This window comes from Muscardinus avellanarius (assembly GCF_963383645.1).
Source record: "Muscardinus avellanarius genome assembly, chromosome: X".
Lineage (NCBI taxonomy): Eukaryota > Metazoa > Chordata > Mammalia > Rodentia > Gliridae > Muscardinus > Muscardinus avellanarius.
This window is the reverse complement of record NC_137792.1, coordinates 96,881,489-96,894,928: the sequence shown is the minus strand read 5'-3', so window position 1 is coordinate 96,894,928 and position 13,440 is coordinate 96,881,489. Positions and strand designations below refer to the sequence as shown.

The 13,440-nt window shown below is 38.0% G+C and overlaps 1 protein-coding gene across 1 annotated transcript in view; it reads right to left on the bottom strand.

Annotated features, from left to right (window-relative positions):
* Positions 1-12,924: 12,924 nt before the first annotated feature.
* GUCY2F (guanylate cyclase 2F, retinal) overlaps positions 12,925-13,440 on the bottom strand; it is a gene marked incomplete at both ends in the record, with an annotated part of 97,915 nt that continues 97,399 nt past the window's right edge. The window contains 2 exons of the mRNA XM_080718965.1: positions 12,925-13,012; positions 13,102-13,190. Of these exons, the coding sequence (XP_080575091.1) occupies positions 12,925-13,012; positions 13,102-13,190 (177 nt within the window). The remainder of the gene's footprint in view (positions 13,013-13,101; positions 13,191-13,440) is intronic.

Sequence of the window (13,440 nt, the reverse complement as noted above, 5' to 3'; positions counted from 1 at the left end):
ATTTCAACTTTTCCACTCTTTATGACTTTGTCCCTTGTCCTTCTTTCACTAATCCCTGTTAGTCACTCTTTTCTCAGTTCTTCTGATTTTGCCTCGTTTTCTGAATATCTCTCTAGCTTCCACATATAAAAGCAAACACACATCTCATTTTTTGAGACTGGCTAAACTTACTTAGTATAATATTCTCAATTTACATTTATTTTCCAGCAAATGGCAAGATTTTTTAAAATTTTTTATTGGTGCATTGTATTCATACATCTTAATGGGATATAAGATGGTGGAGACACACATGCAAACATCACCCAATTAGCCCATACCCAGTTCCCACCCCATTCCTTCCCTCTCCCTCCTCATGTTTGGTTTAGTGATTGATAGTGATATGTTTGTTAAAGTACATCATGTGTATTACAGATTTTCCCTCTTCCCCCCTCCCATCCCCTCTGTTAGGCTGCCTTATTTGCTCATCTATAGAATCTCCATCTTCATCTAGAGTTCCTCCTGTGACCCATTTTCTCCCTAGCTTTTGCATATTAGGGAGAGCATCCAATTTCTTAATTTTTGTGACTGACTAATCTCATTTAGCATAATGTCATCCAGTTCCATCCATTTCACTGTAAATGAAGTAATTGTGTTTTTCTTTATGGCTAGGTAAAATCCCATTGTGAGGCAGGGTGTAGTGGCTCAAGCATGTAATCCCAGCATTTGGGAGGCTGAGACAGGAGGATCGTGGTTCAGACACAGCCTCGGCTACTTAGTGAGGTCCTTTGCAACTTAGACCCTGTTTCAAAATAAAGAATAAAAAATAGGTCTGGGAGTAGAGCTTGGAGGTAGAATGCCCCTGGGTTCCACCCCCAGTATCACATAAACACAAAAATCCATTGTGAGTATATCTTATAATTTCATTATCCATTCATCTGTTGATGGACAAACACCTTGGCTGGTTCTGTAATTTGGCTACTGTAAATTGTGTTGTTATGAATATGGACATGCAAGTATGATTATAATATTCTGATTTCAATTCCTTTGGGAAGATGCCCAGGAATACTACTGCTAAGTCATACGCTAGTTCCATTTCTCTTCTGAGAAAACTCCACATTGATCTCCATAGTGGCTGTGCTAGTTTGCAATCCCACCAACAGTATAATAGAAAGAGGAAAAATTGAAGCTAGTGATATATATCTGTAATTTCAGTATTTTGGAAGCTGAGACAGGAGGATCATAGGTTTGAGGACAGCCTCAGCAACCTAATGAGGCCCTCTAGAACTTAGTGTAACTCTGATTCAAAATAAAATAGGGCTAGGTTGTAGCTCAGAAGTAGAATGCCCTGGGTTTCTATCCCTATTACCAATGGGAGGGAGGGAAATAGGGAGAGGACAGAGAGAGAGAGAGAGAGAGAGAGAGAGAGAGAGAGAGAGAGAGAATAATGAGCTAATCAATCACAAAATGGGATGAAATTGAGTGATTCATATACTCCATCTGTCCACAGTGAAGATTTCACTGAACTTCCTGGTCATGGTGTGATGGGGTGAAGTTATCGTGCATATGTTCATGGTCTTCTTGCCTCGGTGCATCAAGGAGAAGTTAGTTTTTATTTTCTCAGATACTTACTGTTCCATTCTCTGTCTCTCTGTTTCTCTGTCTCTCTTGCTCTCTGATCCTTGGCAAAATTGACCCTTGACCTTTTGTGATGCAGAATCAAGAAGTGAAAGTGAGAACATGTGAGAGTCAGAGGGGAAAGGATTTAGGTTACAGTCCAAGACAATATGCATAATAAAGTGCTCAAAGAGACGAGATTATTGAAAAAAGTGAATTATTAGGTCTAGGAAAAGTTGGGGAGTGGTGAGGAATTAAGGAAAGAGGCACTGGAAATCGGTGAAATATGAGGGGTGGGGGAAAGCAGGAGAGGAAATGGGGCTTTAATGAGTTGTTCTGAAGCTCCTTCATGTCTTTTGATTAGTATAAGAACTCAAATTATCTTGAAATTACTTTTGATTGCTAGACCATGCCTTTGATCAAGACACTACTCTGACACTGGTCAAAGAGGGTCTTTACTCCATAAGAGTTTCATTAATTTTTTAAAACCATCTTCCTCTGAGGTTGTATGCCTTGCCCCTGTAGATATGCAATGACATTTCATAACATATCTGACAAATTGGCTTTTCCCAATAGCTAGCCACCAAAGCCCTCCCTGAGGCCTGAGCCCTGGTGAGCTGCAATCTGGTAGCAATAGCACTATCTCTCATCCCTGACATTTGGTTAGAAAGTGTAACTTTACCAGTGCATTGACATCAATTTTCTCCTCTTCCATCCTCACAGAATCTCTATGAGGTGGGGAGGACCAGAATGCATATTTCTATCAGGCTTTGCCAACAAGTAAGTAACTGGCAGAGATCACAAATCCTTGGTTCCTAATATCAACTCTCCTTGAAAATACCCTGATCAAATTAAACAATGAATTAATCCATGGCCCAAAGGATATCTTGATATAGATGATAATTAAGAGCAGATAAGAGTCATGTTAATTGTCCATTTTTCAGGTTCTCTGTGCCTGGTTCCTATAGTGTAGATCAACAAAAAGTAACTTACAGAACCATAATATCTGATATTTCTGGAAGGAAAAACGATTCTTACTTGTGCAAGACTTGATTTTTCACAATTTTTGTATCTTTTTGAAGAAGGAAAGATATTTCCACTTGAAGATGTCCGTAACTTGTAAAATCACAATTGTCCATTATGAATATAATATCTATAACCTTATAATTGAATCTATATGATAAATTCCACCTACAATTCAATGGCAGAAAAAGAAATTTGTCTAGGCAGATGAACTCACAAGCATTTTATTTTTTTACTCAACAGGGAACCATGCAGCTCATTTTTTTCTTTCCTTTTTGCTTTAACTGCCAAGAAACTCAGGATGAAATTTAGTGGTCAAATACACTGATTTATCATGCATCTGTGTGAGGCTTCCAGTTGTGTTTTTTATAATTTTTTTCTCTTTTTTGTTTGAGCTGACCTGTTTTGATAGTATCTCAACATTTGAAAAACACTTAGGTCTGTTTTAAGAAGGCATGCAAGAGAATTATAGAAGCAAAGATTCTGACTGGGAAGGGATCTTAAGAGATCACTTTTACCAACCCTACATGCAATACTTGAAATGTCATCTGCTTATTCAAATACCCCTAACAACAGGAAACTATTTCCGAGGATCAAACATTTATTTTTTTAATATACTTGTAGTTCTCTGATTTCAACCCCTTTGGAAAGATATCCCAAAGTGGTACAGATCAAATGGTGGATCCATTTCCAGTTTTCTAAGGAATCTCCACACTGATCTCCCTAGCAGCTTAACTAGTTTGCAATCCCACCAACAACGTAAAAATGTTCCTCTTTCCCCACATCCTCACCAGCATTTGTTGTTGACTTTTTGATGTTTGCCACTCTGATTGGGGTTAGATGGAATCTCAGTGTGGTTTTGATTTGCATCTTCCTGGTGGCTAATAATATTGAACATTTTTTCATGTATTTATTGGCCATTTGCATCTCTTCTTTTGTGGAATGTCTATTCAATTCAGTTGCTCATTTCTTAATTGGGTTATTTGTTTTGCAGATGAAGAGTCATTTGAGCTCTTTTTATATTCTGGACATTAGCCCTCTATCAGAATGGTGGCTGGTAAAGATCTCCCATTCTGTAGGCTTTCTCTTTAGACTGGAGGGGAAACCTCAGCAAAGCCAGAAAGGAGGGGTAGGGGAGGAAGAAGGCTGAGATTAATTAATGGAAAAGCTACATTCAAATATGTGTATACATATCAATCAGTATTCGGAGGGAGGGAAAAGGGGGAGTGGAGGGGAGGGTACCAAGTACTGTGTGAATATATGCCATTGTTAACATAAAAAATTATACTTGTAGCATCAATACCAATCTCAATAAAATTCATATGAAAGAGGAGGGAGAAGAATGGGATCAGAGGGAAATACACCAAGTACTGTGTACAGGTATGTTCCTATCACTCTAGACCTCATTTTTATGTAAAATTCATTCATTTTTGGACAGCTTTGACTATCAGAAAGTTATTTATGTTGGCCTTATGTTACCAACTTCCATCATGTGACCCAGATTCTATCTTCTGAGGCCAAATAAAATGAAGAGACCTCAGAAGAAACCTTTTAATTCATAATATATTTTTCTCTATGTCAAGAAAAACATCACATCCCCCTTTGTCTCTTGGTACCCACTTGTCTTGGCTAAGTATTATAATTCCTAAAATTGACTCACTTTGATGCCAAAAGTGAAAATCATAGGAAACAGCAAAGAGATTATATTCAGTGAATGAATGGGGACTATTTTTGTTATCAAGGTTTAGTATCCATCAGGGAAAAAAGTCAACCAATTATGACATAATAAAAACGTGCCCCAATTTGGTATTTTGGAATTTAATAGGGGAATATAAAAACACTCTGCTGCTTTTTAGAAAATGAAAAATGTAATTAACCTCCAATAACCACAACAAAATATACTTTACTTTTAAATAATAGCAATGATATATATGCATATTTAAGTATGCATACACACACCTCACACACAAATATGGCAAGAAAGAGGGTGATGGTAGATAAATGCATGATCAAAACATAGGCAAAACATTGTGTATAAAAGGAAAAAAGATAAAATATACAAAGGATCCATACACAGAAACATAGAAATATTTATTTATTCATTCAATAAATATTTGAGTGCCTCTTACATATCAGGCACTGTATAAAATATAAAGGTGAATCAAGCATAGTTGCTGCCCTCAAGAATCTTTTAACATTTGTTTTTTCTCTTAGATCAAAGTATAGTAAGGGCATCAAGACAAATATACAAACTGCTATAAAACAAATTAATATTATATAACTCTTAAATAACTACAGGCAAAATAGTAATGAGTTCAGAAATAAACACATATGATTAGAAAGAATGGAGAAGGCTTTATGGACATGTGGTAGTGGGAGGCAGAGAAGGAATTTCAGGACAAAGGAACAATGTGAATGAAGGCATGGGATTAGGAAAGGTCCAGAGAAAAGGGCAAGCTATAGGTCTTGGATAGAGAATAAACTATAAGGAAGAGGGTAGAAAAACTAGGTCGGAATCTAAGAAAATTATAAAAGTAAAGGAATGTGGAGTTTGGGAAGCAAAAATATTATAAGACCTGAATTGTAATCCCAGAGAAATATACTGAAATACAGAGAAAGAAACATAACCATCTTGTAATATACTTTTAAAATATTATCATTAAAAACCATTAAAGTAGTGTTGCACTTACAAATTATAGGCATAGATGGGGATATTTCATGTTAATATTTGTCCTGTGGGGTCAATAACTAAAAAGTCATCCCAAATCTGACACATGAGGCAGGGTCTACACACTTATAACCATTCTTACAAATGTGCTCTGACTCTAGATTGCTCCTGGACCAAGAACTGACCAAAAGAAAAAGCTGATCTAGATTCTGAACCATGCCAAAGAATCACAACTTGAGATATTGTCAGTTATGAAGAACCTAGCCTTTTTATTGCCAATACTACTTGGAACAATTGCTTTTCCTTTTATTTCTCATTTTATAAGAACTTTATGAAAAGTTCATCTGGGACTATGCCCCATGATGAGCTCTATCACTTCTGAAGCAGCTGGAGTCAGTGAGTACTGGGCAAAGTCCCTCTATGGTTAGCCTATACCCACTGGGTTTACAACTATACCCACAACTCAGGACACTTCATGGCTCCACTGGAAAAAGTTTGGTGTCAGTAAGTAGTAATTGAGTTCAATTATTTTGCTTTGATATTTTTAGGCTTGGTTCTCTACTAATTTCACTCACTACATACTGAATCTCATTTGCATCATGTATAGATTGAAAATATTCCTGATGTTCTCTCAAGTCAACCTTTTCCTTAGCTATTTCTAAGACTATATCTCCATAGAACTCAGACTATGTGCTATAAACTACAAATGAAACCAAGGGCTAAGCAGTATTAAAGGTTTTTTTTCCATCCACTTGATCCAAATAAACTTGTGAATTTATGTGGCAAAGGCAATTTATTGACAAGCAATATGCAATATCTCTCTCTCTCTCTCTCTCTCTCTCTCTCTCTCTCTCTCTCTCTCTCTCTCTCTCTCTCTCCTCCTTTCCTTTTCCTCTCCCTCTCTCCCTCTCCTTCTATCTCTTCCCTCTTCCTCTCCTTCTCTCCTTTTCCTTCTTTGTCTCTTTTTAGATTGTGATATACAGTGACCTAGTTCAAAATACCCTTAATCAGAGTATCTCTGTCAAGATAATACTTGCACATACAGGTAGAAATTTTACTCCAGGATCTCTAAGAAGGGTTCCTAAAGTTCATAGTTTACTTTTTTAACTTGGTAAAATGTGGTTGTTCATCTACTAAGTAAATGGTGACTTTAGGAAAACAACTTCTTGTTCTATGTTTTGGAATCTCATATTTTCCTCCATAACATGATAGAAATGATAGTTTCTAAAGGCCCTGATTTTGGGGGGGATTATTCACCTTTGAGGAATATTTAGTGACATCTGGAGCCACTCTGATTTTCAGTGAGCCAAATAAAATATGTAGATTAATGGTCACTTATGCTCTCAGTCTGTCTCTGAAAACAATCCATTAAATCTAAACTGGAAAAGATAAAGAAAGGCCAGTATTTCACAAACTACTCCAGGAAAAAACAAAAAAACATAAAAAATAATATGTGTGTCATGTTTTATAACAGGTTAGATACATTTGTAGTCTAGATTATCTGAGAAGAAGGTATGAACCAGAGAAAGGGTGAGAGAGAATTCTATTGCACAGACTCCATTAATTTAATGGGCTATATAATCAACCATCCAAGTGACAAATATCCTTGATTAGGTCACCCAGCTTTGGGTAGAGAATAGGTTAAAGTAAAATGGGCATATATTTCTGGCCACTCAGCTAAAATTAATGCTTACTTGACTCATTCAGTTGACTTAGTTAAATTCAATTGTTTGATGTCACCTACATGTGACTACCAAGTACATGAAATATTTGTGTGTGGCTGGTTGCCACTTTCCACTCTTTGCACCTTGATCCCATATGGATTAAGGACAAGAATTTGATGATATGAGTAGTGTAATTATAAATTTGTTTATACTTAGTCTAAGAAAGTTAGGCAGAATGAGAGTTCTTGCAACAATACTTCTTGATAGAGTAGCTTTATGTAGTAAACCAAGTTACAGGCCTTCTAATGAGGTAGGTAACCATCTGCTCCCTCCTTCTGCTTTGCGATGTTAACTAAAATAAAGAAAAAGTGGATCAATGAAGGTTTCCCACAGTCTAGACAGATTCAACTTCTATAGCCAAAAATATGAACAACATCACCAACAATGAAAATAAAAGCAAACTGAATTAATATGAGAATCTGTTGACTTAAGATATTTTAGTTTGGGTAAATGACATAATAACATGTAATAACCTATAAAGGAAATCCAACAGGAGAGATAGAATAGAAGATTTAAAGATATTTTGAGCAATTCTAACTTTCTTTGTGCCCTTCTATGTTTTCTAAATTTTCTATAATGGAGTCAGACACATTACCATTGTGCCACAAGATCATATTGCTCTTAAAATCTGTAAGAAAAAACTCTAAAGAAAAGGATTTAATTTTCTATAGGATGATGACCATTTTGTTAAGGTATGTTTGTAAAATACAGTAAAACCTCAGATAACCAAAGTCCAACTTGTAGTTCATTAGCATTTGGCTTTCTTTTCCGATAATCCATTTTGAGAAGAGTCAAATCACAAGAAACCAAGCAGATCTAAGGGATATGATAAAACTAACTTAAAATTTCAATTTAAAACATTATTTAAGTTGTTTATTTTGTCTTGTACAAAAAATAATCCATTTAAGAAAACACTGGTGAAGAAATCATTTTGGTCTCTTTACCCACCAACTCAAGCCACAATACTAGCAATAATAGACTGAGAGAAATAACCAATTGTATGTAAGAATCAAGCCGCATCCCACTAAGTCTAAAGAGAGTGAGGAGTGTCTTTCTTCCTCTCAAATAATTAAAACACCAAGGCAAATTAAAGAAAATTTAGTTTGGGTCAATGCAGAGAGCATTAATTAAAAATCCAATCATAGGTGGAATAAGATTTTATAGGAGCTCAAATCACACTCAAGTAAAGGAAGATGTGATCTTGAGCAAGGAAGGATTAGTAGGCTAGATAAGATAGATTTGGTTGACATCCTAGACTAGAGAAATACCAGGGAGGAAAATAGAGCATCAGATACAGAATAAGGGCTAGGAATCACCCTTATTTGAGTCTTATTGCTCAGTAATAGATTTTGGCTGAGGGATTCTTTTTTTTTTTTTTTTTTTCTTTTTTACAGGCACAGATCTGGGGCTCTTGTTGCTAGGGCTAAAGAACTTACCTATGTCTGGGAGAATCCTGATTTATGGGGCCTTTAACTGTAGCACCAATCTACCTCCATAGTCCCCAACACTTCCATGTTTGTACTAGAAAGCAATGCTACCTCCTCTGGGAGAATGGACAGCACTATTCCTTTGAAATCTTTCATAGGATTATGCCTTACTCTAGTGATCAGTTTTTGATTGAGACCTTGATACAAGTAGAAAGTGATATTTTATATTTCCTTCTTTTCTACCAGGCCCAGAAAAATGAATTAGAAACTCAGCTCAAGGAAGCAAAAAGGCTGCTTCAGTCTTTCAGCATGCTTTTGAGCAGCTTTCGTTTAGTAAATAGAACACCCGAGGTTGGGAGAAGTTAAGAGATAGTAGTAAAGGGTGATCTGAATAAAGCTTGCAGGAAAACTGCTGGTAAGAGATTTTGAATCTAAACTCAGATTGAAGGTGAGTTGATACTGGAAAAATTAAATATTAGTGAGAAAGGTATCAAATTATACCTTAGGCATTTCTTTCTTTAAAGAGGGTTGTTCTAAAAGAATTAACTGCTTTGCTGGCTGATATGTACAGGTTCTGCTCTTTTAATAAAGAGATTATTTTATAATAAAAGGGAAGAAAAGCTTGCTTAACTATTTTAAACATGCCTGTGACTTAAGCCTTATTGCTTTGGTCCATGTGACTGTGGCAAGCCACTGCCAATAACCCCTTGAAAGAAGAATCTGGAAAACTAAAAGCATAAAGTAAAAACAAATGTTGAGAGGGATTTATTTTAGAGGCAGTGGTAAAGGAATAAAAGGCAGGGTAAGCAGAAGGGAAGGAGAGCACAGGACTTTAAGGAAATGGCTCTGTTTAATCTATGACTTCCGTATCTTATACCCTGACAATAACTCTTGTGTGTATTCCACTATATTCAGAATATGAGCCTGAGGTCCAGTGATACCCAGCAAGGACAATGCAACCATGTTGTCCAGATTATCTTCAAGTGGGTGAGGAAAGAGTGCATGACAATTTTGGAAGAATTTTGAACAATATGCAATAAGAAAACAAAGAAACTACTTCTTAGCACCCAGTTGTACAAACAACACAATTAACCAGACTCTTTCCCTCCCCCCTCTTCCCTAGACATTCCAGTCAACTGAGGCCACAGTGGACTGGGATTCAGATGTATGTTTGCTGGAAGATTTTTTTCTGGCATTAATCTCAGAGTTTCTGAGTTATAAATTATGCTCATTAAGTACTTTCTAGATATTCAAACAAAATGATAAAGAAAACAAAGGACCTCCTACTTTTTTCTGTAAATACAGAGACCTTCTTATCTTATTCCAAGTTCAGTGGGCTATTTTGGAATGACTTAACTTAAAGGTGGCTCTCTACCCTTCCTTAGGGTTCATGCCCATTGGAGATTACATTCAAATGGATGTTTAGGTGATAGCTGGGTAGTGAGAAAAGCTAATGAGCAAAGTTACTTCCTTGGAACACCACTTATGCTGGAATTAAACTTGAATATTCCGGGAGATTGTCCATCTCTGGAGGTATTCACTAATTTCTGACCCCAGGCAGAACAATTCATTGAATTAGAGTGAGCTTCTCCATCACCTCACCAAGAAGAGATTCAAATACTGGAACACTTTACTCTTGCTTGGGAGAAAGAGAAACAGTAAACATACCTTCCCCATCTTAGGCCTTCCACAGAATTTCAATATGAATGTTTTTAAGTCCACCTATCACCACTCTACTCGAACAGCTTGCAAATTGCTAACCTTTCCTGGATCATTGAGCAAATAAACATTATTACATTTGTCAGGTTTGCATAATTAGGTGTTGCTATTTACAAGGGTTTTTACAAATTGAACAAAAAAAGAGGCATGTTAATATACAGGTGGTTGCTGACTTACTAATGAGGTGTGTCCTAAACATTTATAAGTCAATGATTTGGAACTTGGAATGCCTTTCTCCATAGAAACTGTGCTATATATGTGGTGGGCAAGTTTCTAGCCAGTCTGTAAGGGCTGATTTAACCCACATGGAGCAGAGTTATTTCAGAGCTCTGGTGAAGGTCCTGGGTCGTGAGCACAAAAGAACAAGTGTGCTTTCTTCTCATTTTCTAAGCTCAAAGGAAACTCAAAGAAAATATTTAAAAGAAGTGAACTGAAATGGACATTTCCACATTTATAGTGATTTTTACCCTTCTTCTATCTCCTAGGGACCCACTGCTCTTGTGTTCTCCCAGCCAGCCCCTGTGATCCTCCACTCTTCAAAACTGCCAGGTTCCTCATATCTCAAGTCACAGTCAAAACAAAACTGCCAAGTTTTTCTGAACAGCTAGTACAGTTAGCCTGCACTGTGATCCAAGTGGTGAATCTCCTCTTATCCTGCAAAGGGCATATCTGTGATTAAAAGAGGTGTTTTGTTAGCCTTTTATTAACCTTGGTTGGTGAAACTTAGGGAAAATAACCAGATGGAGAGGAAAGCAGGTTTGAAAAGTGGTAGATATTTGGGGACAAGAGATAAGAAGCAGGCCCTGCAGTCAGTTCATTGAAATAGTGACCTCTTTCTCAGCATCTTTTCTTCCTCCCTTCTGATCCCACAAGGCTTCCTAAAGGTTTGCTTTTTCTCCCATTATGGTGGGCAGGAAGACAGAGGCATGCTAAGGTATGGTGGGTCTTTTGTAAATTCACAGGAAGATGGAAACATTGTGGAATAATTGATGTTGCTAGGGGACATTAACACAGGACATATACTGAGGGATAAGCGAGGTGTCTGGGAGCTCCTAGGTTTAGATCCAGCCTCTGCACTTTGTCAAGAGTAATCCTGGGGATTTTTGTGATTTGCACAGGCCACCAAGGCCATCGTGGTCAATTAAAATGCTGATTAAAGCACAAGCATTAATGAGGCCAGGACCAAAGGTTGTGCTAGTGGCTTCAATGTTTTATAAAACCACAGGCCACAGAAGCTGGCTCTCTATCAAGGTGGTCCAGATGAATGAGACTACAAATGGTGTAAGCTACATCCATCTGCATGCCAGGAAAGCACTACCAACCACACAGCCAATGATGGTGAGTCAGCGGCAGTATCTTCTGCAAACTCCAACACATTTTTAGAAGTAGATGGATTCCACTATGACAGAGAAAAAATCCTTCAAGACTTTCTTAACCCTTTCCTACAGAGAGAGAGAGAGAGAGGGAGAGAGAAAGAGAGAGAGAGAGAGAGAGAGAGAGAGAGAGAGAGAGAGAGAGAGAGAGAGAATGAGAATGAATCTGTGACTGAGGGTTTTTCTGTGTTTCCCTACACACAGGAAAGAATGTTTCTAGAATTTGGATGACTTTGTGTCCTAGCTCCTTATCTGCTTGTGCTGGTTAATGGGAAAGAACAAAGCTAAGCCCCAGGTGGCAGGGCATCAGGGGTGTGGCAGGAGGCTGCAGAGAAGCTGCTTGTTCCAAATGAGGAAGTCTTTCTGAAAAAGAAATATTTATGAGCAATACAGGGATACAGGGTACCTGTGATGGTTGCAGAAATGAAAATGCACCACGGTTTTCTTAGGACAGAAACAGTCACAGAGATTTGACAGATTCTATAAGAGTGATAGAATAGGGAGTGTGTGGATGACTTTCATAGTGGCTGCTAGAATTATGACTATTCTAAAACGTGCTAGAGAATCAGGGAACAGGAAAGTATAGAGATGCCCTAATGGTTACCTTGGAATCTTATGATTTATGAGGATATATGAAGGGAGAAGTGAGCTTTAGGATCAAATTCCCATGGAAGACAGACTCTAAAATCAAGATAAAGAAGGGAAGAAATATTTAAAAGACCAAAAGAGAGCAATGGATTTTTGGAAATAAATACATGGTAAGACTATTTGCTAATTAGGTTACTATCGTTGCTTAAAAATCATTCTGCCTTGGTAGAGGAGGAAGGGACAAAAGATGGGGAAAAGCATCTTGATCCAAGCCAGGTAGTCAATGCATAGCCTCTCTTCATTTTGGTTGGCAATGCCAACCTTGGAAGGGGTCAGGGAGTACCTCCAGAGGAAATGACATAAGCATCCCCTTTAAGATATTCTTGTCAATACACCCCAGGAAAAGGACGTAGTTATAATATAGCTGTGTTGCCAAGAGAGAAGTAAGTCTCTAAAGACCTGAGGTGGCTCAGCATGTGGCTCAGGTGCTCAACATTGAAAGAGACAGGTACACTCTCCTGATAACTGGATTACAAAGTCACCCTTGGTAGCAGTCAAATGGGTTATCAGTGCAGAAGGCAGGGGTCTCTCTCAGGCCAGGGCAGCCAACTCCCCTCAGGTATAGCTCACTTTGCAACAGATCTCCCCACAACCAGGTTTCTGCCCAGCTCAGTGGAGCCTGGAAGTTCACCAGCTCCATTACACTCTGCCAACAGAATGAAGGCTGAGACTGGCATGCATGCCAAAGGGAGCCCCAGCTTTGAAAATCTGGCAAGTGCCAGTGCTCTGTTTTCCTGCTAGCTATTACCTTATGGCTTGTTTCTCACCAACTGTCTTTCTGCTTTTCTTCTTTGGAAAGCTGCAATCTCTGCTGGTTGTAGGCCATGGCCCACTTGTCTGCAGGGGAGGAAAACACCAAAATAGTACTGAAGAGAGTGCATAGATTGGGAAATAGGAAGATCTTGTGAAGTGTGAATTCCACTTACCCATCTTTGCCCACTGGTGGGGGCACAGGAAGGGGCTTTGTGAAGCCTTTTTTCCCAACCAGCCAGAAGGTCTCCTCTGCACCTTTGCCCTTATTATGGAAAATACAGAAAATTTTAGGCACACTGTAAACAATTTTCCTAAAAATATCCTTCTGAACTATAGGTTTCAAGCATTGAGTTTGGCTCAGAAATTGCCTCAGTGCTCCTCTTGTTTTCACTTCACTTTTTTCTATAAAGCTCCCTTGCCATAGGTATCTGAGGTTCAGGAAAGGTTCATAGATAGCCAGAGTAGGTAGGCAAAAAGTGACCATATCATGCTGTCATCTGGATGTTTTGTCT